The following is an 11474-nucleotide window of genomic DNA, read 5'->3' on the forward strand; positions in this document are numbered from 1 at the left end:
CTCACTATGACAGGACATGGTCAAATGTCTCAGGGTTTTTCCTGAAATCTTTGGAGATATTATAAAATCAGCTCCTTCCTTTGCCTCTCCAGGGAGAACCTGAGAACCATGTTCCTGTTGTCTCCTATTGTAAACTCCTTGAAGGCAGGGACTGTCTTTTGCCTTGCTTTCTATCTGCACTTTTTATCATAGCACCTGATACATAGTAAGCACTTAAAAAATACTAACTAACTGGGTCCCATATGGTTGGAAGTTCCTTACATTCCTGGTTTAATTTTTGGTGAGAATGTCAAGATCGATATGAATCAAGTGCCCCATGAGCACATCTGTTGAACATGGACCTCACACTAATGCGATGAACAATTAATGTTTCAAGATGGTCTAAAAAAGTGTATAATTCTCGACACCCTCTGTACTCTACTCTACTCCTTGGCCATTATTACTAAGAGAGTGTAAAGACGGAGGGTTATTTGGTCATTTTCTCTATTTTAGGAGTTGCCATGGCCAAAGAGTTGGTCACCAAATTGTGATGAACCTCTAGCTGGTCTGGTTCCTGGAAAACATAAGCAGTGTGCCAATGGCACCCTCCATGGAATGTTCCTAGTGGTGTAGGATCTGCCAAGGCTGGAGCTCTGTTGGGAGTAACCTCCCAGAACCCCATGGTCTATCCCAGACCATGCAGAGACATCAGGAGGAGGACTTTAGTGTAGGGTAAACTTTACTATGCTACAAAAATCAGAAGCAACTATTATGATTTCCCTCTTCCCACCTCCACCCTGGGGCATTAATATTTCAGGATAGCTATAGTGAGAGAATTTACAGCACAAAGATGACCAATGGAGGAAGCTAACTCTATACCCTTCATGTCCTAATATAACCCTGCCCTCATTCTAATGGATGAGACAGCAGAAACATCATTCTCAGGTTCTCCCTGGAGAGGCAGATGAAAAAGCTGATTGTATATGCACAAAAGTTTCAGGAAAAAACCCTTCCTGAGATATTTAGCTAAACTGTATAGTGATAAGAACAAAAAGATAGCTGGAACTTGTGTATCAACACTTCTTGCCCAGGATGAAGATACATTCAGTGGCCACTGAGCAAACTTGGAGGTCCTTGCTGTACTCCTCGTTTCCCAGGTACCTGTAACCTCAGATAAGTCTCTCAAGTCAACAAGCATGTATTAAAACCCTACTGTATTCTAAGTATAGGGCTAAGTATTGGGGATACAAAAAAAAAAAAGCAAAAAACCAGCTCAGTCTCATAAATAAAGTCGCAGATCTTCAGAGAGACAGGATCTCAGGGGCCATCTAGTTTCTAATTCCTTCATTTTGTGAACTGAGGCCCAGAGAATTTAAGTAATTAACTCAAGGTCACCCAGGTAGAAAGCTGTCAGGATGGGCATTTGAAAACAAGTCCTTAAACTCCAAATCAAACATATTGTCTCCTTCTTCTGCCTGGCTATAAGTGAAATTACCGTGAAAGGGAAATATACAAATTAGCAGCACACACACACATACATACACACCCTCCTGGAAAGTCCAGCCTAGCTCCTCTCTCACTCTCAACCCAAGGGGAGCCATACAAGACCAGGTATACGGTCTGCTATTTACTTATAACCGAGGTGAGACACGTGTGGCTTTGGGCTGTGTCCACATAAGAGAAGTAACAGATTTTTGCTTTTACAGAATCTGTGTGAGACACAGTTTGTAGAATGTATTAGTTAAATAATGAAAACAATGTGATTTTTATTTTAAAAATAACAATGACTGCACCTTCCCACCTCCCCCGCCCCAAGCATTATAAAAGCATAAACACTATTCAAATGAAAGGGATTTTTAGGAATTCACTGAGTGATCTTGGGTCACTGTCTTCTCTCCTGACCCTGCTAAACAAAGGGGTTGGATGAGATGAAGTCTCACCAATTCATTCTGGGGTCTAACATACTATGGGGGCTACTTCTAATTGTGGGAATAGGAGAGGGTTTGACCTTAGCTCTGAAGCTGGAAAGGGGCAAGTTGTAAACCAGGGACCTCAGGGTTCATCCAGTACAACTCTGTCATTGTATGTATTCCTGAGGAAATTTGAGGCTCAGAGAGGTTGGTTAAGTGACTTATTACAGGTCACACAAGAGTCCCAAATAGCAGAGCAGAGTCCTTAGAGATCACCCTTTGTGATCCCCTCTTTTTTACAGAAGGGGAAATTGAGGGTCAGAGAAGCTATGGAATCTGCCCAAATGGCAGAGCTGGGGTTTCAGACCTAGATCCTTCTGTCCCCATGGCTAGGCTTTCTACAAAAGCAGTTATCTTTCATTGAAGACTGGAGATTCTAATCATACAGATGACATTGGGGAGGAGCCATAAAAGCAAAGATTGAAAGCAGGGACTTCAGAATACACCTAGTCAAATCCTCTCGTTTGAGGAAACCAAGTCCCAGGGAAGGGATTTGCCCAAGGTCACACCAGTAGTAAGGGTCAGAGGCAGAACTGGAAACTCTGGGGTTTCAATCCTGGCTCTCCTACTCACGACCTTGACTCAATCAATTTCTTCCTTTGTCTAGGCCTCAGTCTCCTAATCTATAAAATGAAAGAGATGGGCTAGATCAACTCTAGATCAAGTTCCTTTTCAGCTCTAAATCTATGAGTCTATGATCTGGGATTCTTTCCCAAAACAATGTTCATTTGTTATCTTGTCTTGTCTCACAAATTCAAATAATATCACTGTGGTTGGGTGGGCAGGATTCCCCCATTTTAAGGGTACTCCTCTGCTGGGATCTCAGATGACCTTCAAACAAGCCTCTCTCTCTCTCTCTCTCTCTCTCTCTCTCTCTCTCTCTCTCTCTCTCTCTCTCTCTGCTTTAATTCAATACTTCATTTTCAGTTCCAAATTCTCTCTCATCTTCCCCTGACCCTATTGAAAAGTCAAGAGAAATAAAAACCATTACAAATACGTATAGACATGCAAAACAAATTTCCTTATCAGCCATGTTCCAAGAAAAAGAAAGAAATAGAAGAAAATATGCTTTAATAGGGTCTTTGAGTCCATCAGTTCTTTTTTTCTGGAGGTAGATAGCATGTTTCATTCAAATAAGTTTCTTAACCTCTCTGGGCCTCAGTTTCCATATCTGTAAAATGAGGAGCTTGGAGTAGGTGACTTCTGAGGTCCCCTCCATCTCTAAAATCCAGCTCTAACTATCTGTGAGCCCATGAATTGTGGACTGGTTCCTGACCTCTCCCATGCTTCGGAATTCTCGGGAGCTTACCTGGTAAGGGATGGAGTCCGATGGGTAGGGTTGGGGCAGAAGAGGTTGTTTGATTTCCGGGTGCCATCTAGGAAATCCTTGGCAGATTCTTTTCGCAGCTCCTCCACTGCCCTCGCCTCATGTTTCACAAACCACTGGTGCGCTTCAAAACACTTGGTACAGATGAGCTGCTCACACTCAAAACACCAGAAATCAGCAGGTTCCCTGCATCGATTACAAGAGGCTTTAGGGCCCCCCTGGACGATGTTTTGGTAGACAGAAATTCGTCGTTGCAGGCTCTCGAAGAAGAGATTGTCCATGGAGGTTGGGTTGGTCTCTTGGTCATGGGAGTCCTGGCAGATAGGACATTGCCCCGCCGGTTCATGGCTCTCCAAGCACTTGGAGCAGATGGTGTGTAAGCAGGATAGGAGCTTGGGACATTTGGATTCTGATTTACAGCTGTGACAAAGCAGGAAACAAAACTCCTCGCCTATGGCCTGGATGGGGAGATCATCAAGGAGTCACAAGAGATAACAGAGGCCATGTGTTCCCCAAGTCCCAGAGTTACTCCCTCAACCAGGCAGGACTAGATGGGGAGTTCACAAGAATCATAAGCCTGCCAAGGCCACGTAGTCCAACCCTTCAATGTAGAGAGAAGGAAACCGAGGACCAAGAGGAAAAGTGATTTGTCCAAGGTCAGAGGTGGGGCTGGAACCCAGGTCCTCTCACTTAGAGCCATCACTTTTTACCTCTTCATGGTTTCTATTTTCAGTATCCCTGAAAGAAACAGCTGAGGGGATTGCGTGGGAAAGATGGCTGAATTTGGAGCCAAAGAACCCAGGTTCAAATTGCAACTCTCTTAGTACTTGTGTGAAGTCCTTGGCCTGAATCGAGTCAACTCACCTGCTGTGACCTATTTTCTCCTTTAAGAAACCAGGGAATTGCGTGAGATGACCTCTAAGGTCCCTTCCAAAGCTATCATCAAATGAGGTAATATCTGCAAAGCTCTTAGCACATGCCTGGTCCACAAGAGGCAATTCATAGACACTTATTCCTTTCCCTTTGCACCTTTATCTCTAGACTGAGGATGCTGGGATCATTGATTATCACCTAATCAAAATTTTTTCCTCCTCTACAATTTATGCTTTTCTCCTTTTATTTGAGAGATGGATAGTAACTGGGCAGAAAGTTCTAGGAAGGAACTCTACAGTCGAAGGAAATTCATGGGCAGCCCTTTCATGTCTCAGCTAGGAAAACTGTAAAGAGCACTGGACTAGGAGCCAAGTTTTGTCCTTGCAGGGGTGTGCTGGAGGCAGCTTCAACCAACTCTAATGGGCCAATTGTTAACTATTCAGTGTGAACATTTATGCTGCAGAAATCAGGAAAGGCTGATTGGTTATTTGGTATTTTAGACTTTAAAAATTAGGAAACGATACAAATTGGGGCTGGATTTATTATTTGATTGATTTTCTAGACCTAAAAAAAATCGGCAAATGCTGCAGATTGGGGTCTAATTTGCTGTTTGGTTGATCATCTAGACCAGAGGTCTAGACTTAAAAAAAGTGATGGAGAAAAACTTGAATAATGCAGATTAAGCTTAAAAGTGTGTTGTGTGTATTTTTTTTGGGTGGGTGTTAAATATTTACAAGTACATTGCTGTCGCTCTGACACTTACTAATTGTGTGACCTTGGTGAAGTCATTTGACTTCTCTCAAACTCAAGTTTCCCAAGTTGGAAAATGAGGGAGTTGAATTAGATGATTTGGCTAAGGTCCCTTCCAGGTCTAGCACACTGAAAGTGTAATTTCTCTTGAGAAATAACAGCAGCACCAATGTGCTCACGTTGTTAATACTAGGGTGAGTGTAGGGGCATGGGGAGGAAATACAGAGTTTAGGTTAATTCATTCCCTTTGACCTCAGAAGAGCATTTGATACAATTGATTATGTTTTCTTTCTCAATTCTCTGGATGTTCCCAGTACCGCTCTTTCCCTTTCCCTCCCCTCGTCTTTCCCCCATTCTCTCTGTCTCCTGCTCCTCCTTCTCTCTCCTCTCTGTGTTTCCGTATCTGTCTCTCCTCTTCCTCCACCTCTCTTCTCTTCCTTTTCCTCTTCCTCTCCCCTTCCCCTCCCACCCCCTCTCCTCCTCTCCTTTTCTCTTCTCCCCTCCCCTTTTCTCCCCTCCCTTCCCCTCCCCTCCCCTCCCATCCCCTTCTCCCTCTCCTTCTCTCTCTGTCTCTCTCTCTTTCTCTCTGTCTGTCTCTGTCTCTGTCTCTCTGTCTCTGTCTCTGTCTCTGTCTCTGTCTCTCTCTCTCTCTCTCTCTCTCTCTCTCTCTCTCTCTCTCTCTCTCTCTCTCTCTCTCTCTCTCTCTCTCCATGGCGCTGTCACTCTCTGTTTTCTCTCCCCCTACTTCTCTGACCACTTCTCAGCTTCCTTTGCTGGATCATGAGACTCATGAATCCTGGACCTAACTGTGGATATCCTCCCGCCCCCCAGGCACACCGTCCTGGACCCTTTTCTCTCTACATTGTCTCTTGTTCCTACTGTTCAATGATCACACTGATTCAGGTGTTTTATTTATCTAGCCAGATCCAGTCTCTCTCCTAAGATAAAGTAACACACACACTTTCAAGTAGATGTCTTGTAGGCATCTCAAACTCAATGTTTATAACAGAACGCATTATCTTCCCCCTCCCCCCCATCGCTCCTTCTTCAGGCTCCCCCTGTTTTTTGTGGAGTACATCACCATCCTTCCAGGCTCACAACTTTGGTGTCTTCCTCATTTTCCCTCACTCGTCCACCACAAAGAAATCGTTACCCAGATCTTGCCCCTTATACCTCGTGAGTCACTTCCCTCTTTGTCTACACTCCACCACTACCCTAGAGCAGGCCTCATCACCTCTAACTTGGAACATTGCTATAGCATCCTAATTGATCTGCATGCCTTAAGTGTCTCCCTTCTGAAATCCATTCTCCTCCCTACCCCCAACTCAAAAAAACAAAGAAACAAAAAATCCCACTAAAGGATTCCTATTACCTCCAGGATAAAATATAAGTCTCTGTTTAGCATTTAAAGCTCTTGACTAGCTGGCCCTTACCTTTCTTGACTCATTATACATTAATACCAACTCACATACCCTCCAGAAATAGCCAGACTGGCCTGGCTGCTCCTTACCACCTAACACTCATCTACCACCTCAGTGTCTTTGCATAGTCTCTCCTCAATATTAGAATGCATTTGTTCCTCACTTCTACCTCTTGAAATTCCTGGTTTCCTTCAAGATCCATCTCATATCCTGGTGTCCCTGAAGCTCCTGGTACTTTTCCCCACCGAGGGTACCTTGTAAATGTTTTGTATACACCTAGATAGACGTGTGCTGTCTCCATACAACACTCCTTCCTTAATATGTGCTCTGAGAGCTGAGACTATATTCCCTTTCTACTTCCAGGGCCTGAAACATAGTTTGATGATGAACTGATACTGGTATCGGTATCTAAACTCCAGTCCCTGCCATAAAGTAACCCACACCTTGATGTCCTACCCAATGTACAGAAAGATTTCTAGGCTCTTTTAGAGATCTAGTCCAAACCTAGCCCCCTCATTTGACACAGGGGGAAACTGAATCCCAAGGTCATAAAGTTAGGACAGAAGAGATTCAAGATGAAAACTTTGATCTCCTGGTTCAGTTGAAGGAGAACTGACTCCAGAGTCAGAGGGTCGTGGGTTCAAATCTCACCTCCTCTGTGAGTTCAATTGGGCAAATCCCTTACCCTCCTCAGGACTCGCTTTCTTCAAGTGTAAAATAAAGTGGTTTTAACTGACTGTCTCAGAAGGTCCTTCCAATCCTGCATCTATGAACTTATGATTTCCTAAGCCTTAGACCAGGGCTCTTTCCTTCCTAGATCCAGTTGATTCCCTAGAAAAGCTGCCTAAAGGCACAGAGGTACAGATAAAGCCCAGGACTTGGAGTTAGGAAGCTGCTGTTCAGTTGTTTTTCAGTGGTGTCCAAATGACCCCATTTGGGGTTTTCTTGGCAAAGTTACTGGAGTGGTTGGCCATTTCCTCTTCCAGTTCATTTGACGTATGAGGAAACTGAGGCAAACTGGGTAAAGTGACTTGCCCAGGGTCACACAGCTAGTAAGTGTCTGAGGTCAGATTTGAACTCAGGAAGATGAGTTTTCCGGATACCATCCCAGCACTCTATCCACTGCATCACCTAGTAGTCCATGGAGTCAGGAAGACCTGAGTTAAAATTCTACCTTGGATATCTACCAGGATCCTGGGCAAGTCACTTCACCTATTTGCCTCAGTTTTTTCATCTGTAAAGTGGGGATGATAACAGCACCTACCAGAGTGGAACAAATGAGATAACAATTGTCAAGGGCTAAGTATGACTCCTGGCACATAATAGACACTATGTAAACGCTAGCGATGACAATTACTCTTAATTACATGAAATTATAACGGTAAAGCACTTAGCACAGTACCTGGCACACAGTAAGCTCTATGTACAAATTGTTGTTGTCAGTTCAGATCTTCAGATAATCACTAGCTGAGTGACCTAGGGCAAGTCACTTCATTTGGTCTGCCTCAGTAAAATGGGGGTGCTGATAATAGCTTCTGCCTCCTAGGTGGTTGTGAGGCTCGACTGAAATATTTGTGAAGCTCTTAGCACAGGGCCTGGCACACAGTAGCACACAGCTATACCCAAGCTGGTTATTTTTATTCTTATTAAATGAGATAATATTTGTAAAGTCCTTAGTACAGGCCTGGCTATAGAAGGTACACTAGCAATCGTCACTATTGTTATAGAATGCAATGCTCTCTGTAAAGCGCCCGGCACACAGTAGGTGCTTCATGAATGCGAACCCCTTCCTTCTTGTCTCCCAGGTTCCCACCCTTCAGGTGAGTTACCTGGCCCCAGGTACCTGCCCCCGCCCTCACCTCCTCGGTGCTGGCGCGGGCTTTGGTGCCGCCGCTGGTGCTGGCTTCGGGCTGGCTAGGACTCACCGGCTCGTTGGGGAAGGTCCAGGTGGAAGCCGTGGCCACCGACACCAGGATGGGAGGAGGAGGGGACGAAGGTGGTGGAGGGTCTGCCATCTGGTCGGGCTTGGTGGAGGTGGCCCGCTCCGAAGTCATGGAAAGCTCCTCACAGTTTCGATTCTCAGCAGGTGACCTGGAAGGAGCGGGGCGGAGAGGGTCAGAGGGAGGCAGCGAGGGATGCGCATTGGGGGAGCCCGGCATCTGGGAGGAGCACCCCGCGAGCCCGCCTACCTTGGAGGCTGACGTTTTAGAACACCGAGGGGAAGAAGGGGGGGTGAGGGAGGGAGAAAAGAGGAGGAAAGAGAGACGGGAGGGAGAGGGAGTGAAAAAGAGGAAAGGGAGAAGGGAGGAGGAGAGGAAGATAAAAAGAGGAGGAAAGGGCAGGGAAAGGAAAGAAAAAGGAGAAAGGGAAGATAAAAGAGGAAGAGAGAGATAAGAGGAGAAGGGGAGGAGGAAGGAAAAAAGGAGGGGAGGGAAGGAAGAAGAGGAGGATGGGAATAAAAAAGATGAGGAGGAAGAGAAGGGGAAACAGGAGGAATGTGGGGAGGAAGATGGGGAGGAAGATGAGAAGGAAGACGAAAAGGAGAAGAAACGGAGAGGGATGGGTCTGGTCCAGTGGGTACTGCAGGGGCACCTGCACTGGGTGGGCTCCAGGGAGGTCCCTGACCCTTCTTGAGTCCTAGGGATGGAGGCAGCCCACAGTCCCTCCAGCTCACAATGATCAAGGGCAGAGACAGGTGCTGATGCTGATGCTGAGGGAGGAGCCCCGGGAGTCGGGGCTGCCCGAAGGGGACAGGGGAGGAAGGTGCAGGGTTACGTGGTCAAGCTGGGTACCGAGAGCCGGCAACAGAAGCTGTTGTCAAGCAACAGAGACCCCCAGGGTTCCTGCAAGATGCTCCTGCCTTCTCTGTCTGAGCCGAGAGGCTAAGCCAGGGGGCGGGGTGAGGGGGGCTTGACAATTGGGGGAGGCAGGGGATGGGATGAGGGATGGGAAGCAAAGGGCAGCCTCACCCTGACTCCTCGTTCTGGGACATCTGGCCTCCTTGGACTGGACCGACCTGGGAGGATGGCAGTGCAGGATGCAGTTCCGGATGACAATGATCTCCGACCCCCTCTTTCGCACCCTGAGTGCTGTTCTGGGGAGAGAAGAAAAAAGCTTCAGGAGGTGACAGATCCCTGCCCGCCGGGAGCTCCCAGTCAAGCTGGGGAGCTGAGACAGACAAGGGAGAGGGGCTAGAGAGAAGGATTACGGTCCTGCTTAAATTGCAGTCTTTTCATCTATCCACCTCCCTCTTCTCTCCCTTCTCCCTTCCTCCCTTTTCTTCTTCCCCCCTTTCCTTCTTCCCCCCTCTCCTTCTGCACATACTCAATTGTACCACCTCTGTACTTGTGCTCATTGAACGAGGCCTGCTCCCCCTCCTCAACCTTCAAGATGGAGCCTTCTCTGACCACCACTGCCAACGCTGATCTCTGAATCATAGTATGTAGGAGACGGAAGGGACTCCCGCCCCGCCCCCACTTCACCCCCACCCCTTTCACACAATCTCAAGAGCCGGAAGGATAGTCCAGCCCCCTCGATTTACAGATGAGAAACTGGATGTTTAAGAAAGGTTCAGCGACTTCAGGAGGGTCACCCAGCAGGTTAATGATAGACCTTGGACTCCACCATTGGTCTGCCAATTCCAGTATCCAAATCCCAAGCAACGTGGCGGTACAAGCCAAAGATCGCTGAATTTGGAAGCGGGGGGCTTCACATTCCCTTCTCTGCTGCTTATTATCCGTGTGACTTTGGACAAGTCCTTTGATTTCTCTGAGATGCCTCAGTTTCCCCAGTTCCCTGAAGGGGAGATTGGACTAGGTGGTCCCTTAGAATGTCTGATTTGCTACCTCCTGTTGCACATGGATGGATTCTACACCGTAGTTCAGCTGTAGCTTTCTAATCCTGTTATTTCTTGACTCCTCAACCAAAGTGTGAGTCCCCAAGGACTGGTCCAGGGGTGGAGAACCTTCGAAGCTGAGGGCCTCCATGTGGCCCCACAAGTCCCCAAGTGTGACCCTTTGACTGAATCCCATGGATTCCACAAGTTCCCCACCCCCAGACTGGTCTAATGAAAGCGTTTACTGAACTCCAACTATGTGCTAGATGCTATGTTAGGGAATTTATGGGAGATCTAAAAATAAATATAACATAATCTCAGCCTTTAAGGAGTTTGTAAGAGTAAGAGTAAGTTCTTAATCACTTACAAAAGGCTTCACATTTCTTTTTTTTTTTTTTTCAATAAATATTTGTCAGTGGGGCTGCTTATAAATGTCAATGGTTCATATTGGATTTCCAGTAAGCAGCCAAGAAGAAAGATTACTGGTGCAAGACAGGTTGGTGGTCTACAATACCTTCCTGAAGGTTCATAGCAGCCTAGGAGCTGGAGGATGCTGAAGTTCAGAGAGGTCACACTGGCAGGAAGGGATAAAAAATGGTATGGAAGACATGAGGATGGCTAGGTAGCTTTGGAAGACTTTGGGGAGAATAACATATTTTACTTTCATGCCAGAATCCTTTATAGACGCTCTGGGAATAAAAGTGAAATCTGTCATATGGGAATTAAGGGAGAAAGTGTGCAGATAAAGAGAGAGTGGGAGAAAGAAGAGTACCCAATGTGCCACCCCCCCTCACAACCAGGGCCACAATCAAGAAGGAATTCTGATGGACATGCACTGAGAATTCAAATGTCAGAAATGAAGAAATTCCCTAAAGAACTGTTTTTATTGTTATTTATTGTTGAAGAGAGAAAGGAAAGCTAGCAATAATGAGCTGGTCTTGGAGATAGAAAGCCCCGAGTTCAAGTCTTACCAAACACTGCCTGTGTGTCCTTGGGTAGAGCCTATCAGTGCCCAGACCATTCTAAGAATGTATAGGAGCTGGTATCTAAATTAGTCAAGCAGATAAACCCCTAATAATGAAATCATAAGTCTGAATCAAAAAAAAAATTGATTCCTTTTGTTTTTTTAAGCTGCAGTCATTTGCAAATAGGGTCTCCCCTCCGTCACACCCCCTCCACACACCACACTGATCCCTCCTTGTAAAGAAAAACAGTTGAGGAAAACTAGCCAATAAACGAATGTCCTCTGGACAACATATGCAATTAATGCTCTGTCCATGTCCACCCCCACCCCTCCAGTGAGAGAAGGTGAGTAGGTT

At 46.1% G+C, this 11474-nt stretch overlaps 1 protein-coding gene across 6 annotated transcripts in view; it reads right to left on the bottom strand.

Moving 5' to 3' along the window:
* Positions 1 to 9764, bottom strand: part of PML (PML nuclear body scaffold) — a 52036-nt gene extending 42272 nt beyond the window's left edge. For 2 of the 6 annotated variants that reach the window (XM_072628394.1, XM_072628393.1), the window contains exons 1-4: positions 9658 to 9751; positions 9290 to 9414; positions 8246 to 8411; positions 3259 to 3734 (exon numbers count right to left, since the gene is read on the bottom strand). In XM_072628394.1, coding sequence (XP_072484495.1) covers positions 3259 to 3734; positions 8246 to 8411; positions 9290 to 9414; positions 9658 to 9675 — 785 coding nt within the window. In that variant the 5' untranslated portion in view covers positions 9676 to 9751. Of the gene's footprint in view, positions 1 to 3258; positions 3735 to 8179; positions 8412 to 9289; positions 9415 to 9644 lie in introns of all 6 variants that reach the window. The other 4 variants (XM_072628392.1, XM_072628391.1, XM_072628395.1 and 1 more) reach the window with 3 other exon arrangements.
* Positions 9765 to 11474: the final 1710 nt, after the last annotated feature.

This window comes from Notamacropus eugenii, chromosome 1, assembly GCF_028372415.1.
Source record: "Notamacropus eugenii isolate mMacEug1 chromosome 1, mMacEug1.pri_v2, whole genome shotgun sequence".
Lineage (NCBI taxonomy): Eukaryota > Metazoa > Chordata > Mammalia > Diprotodontia > Macropodidae > Notamacropus > Notamacropus eugenii.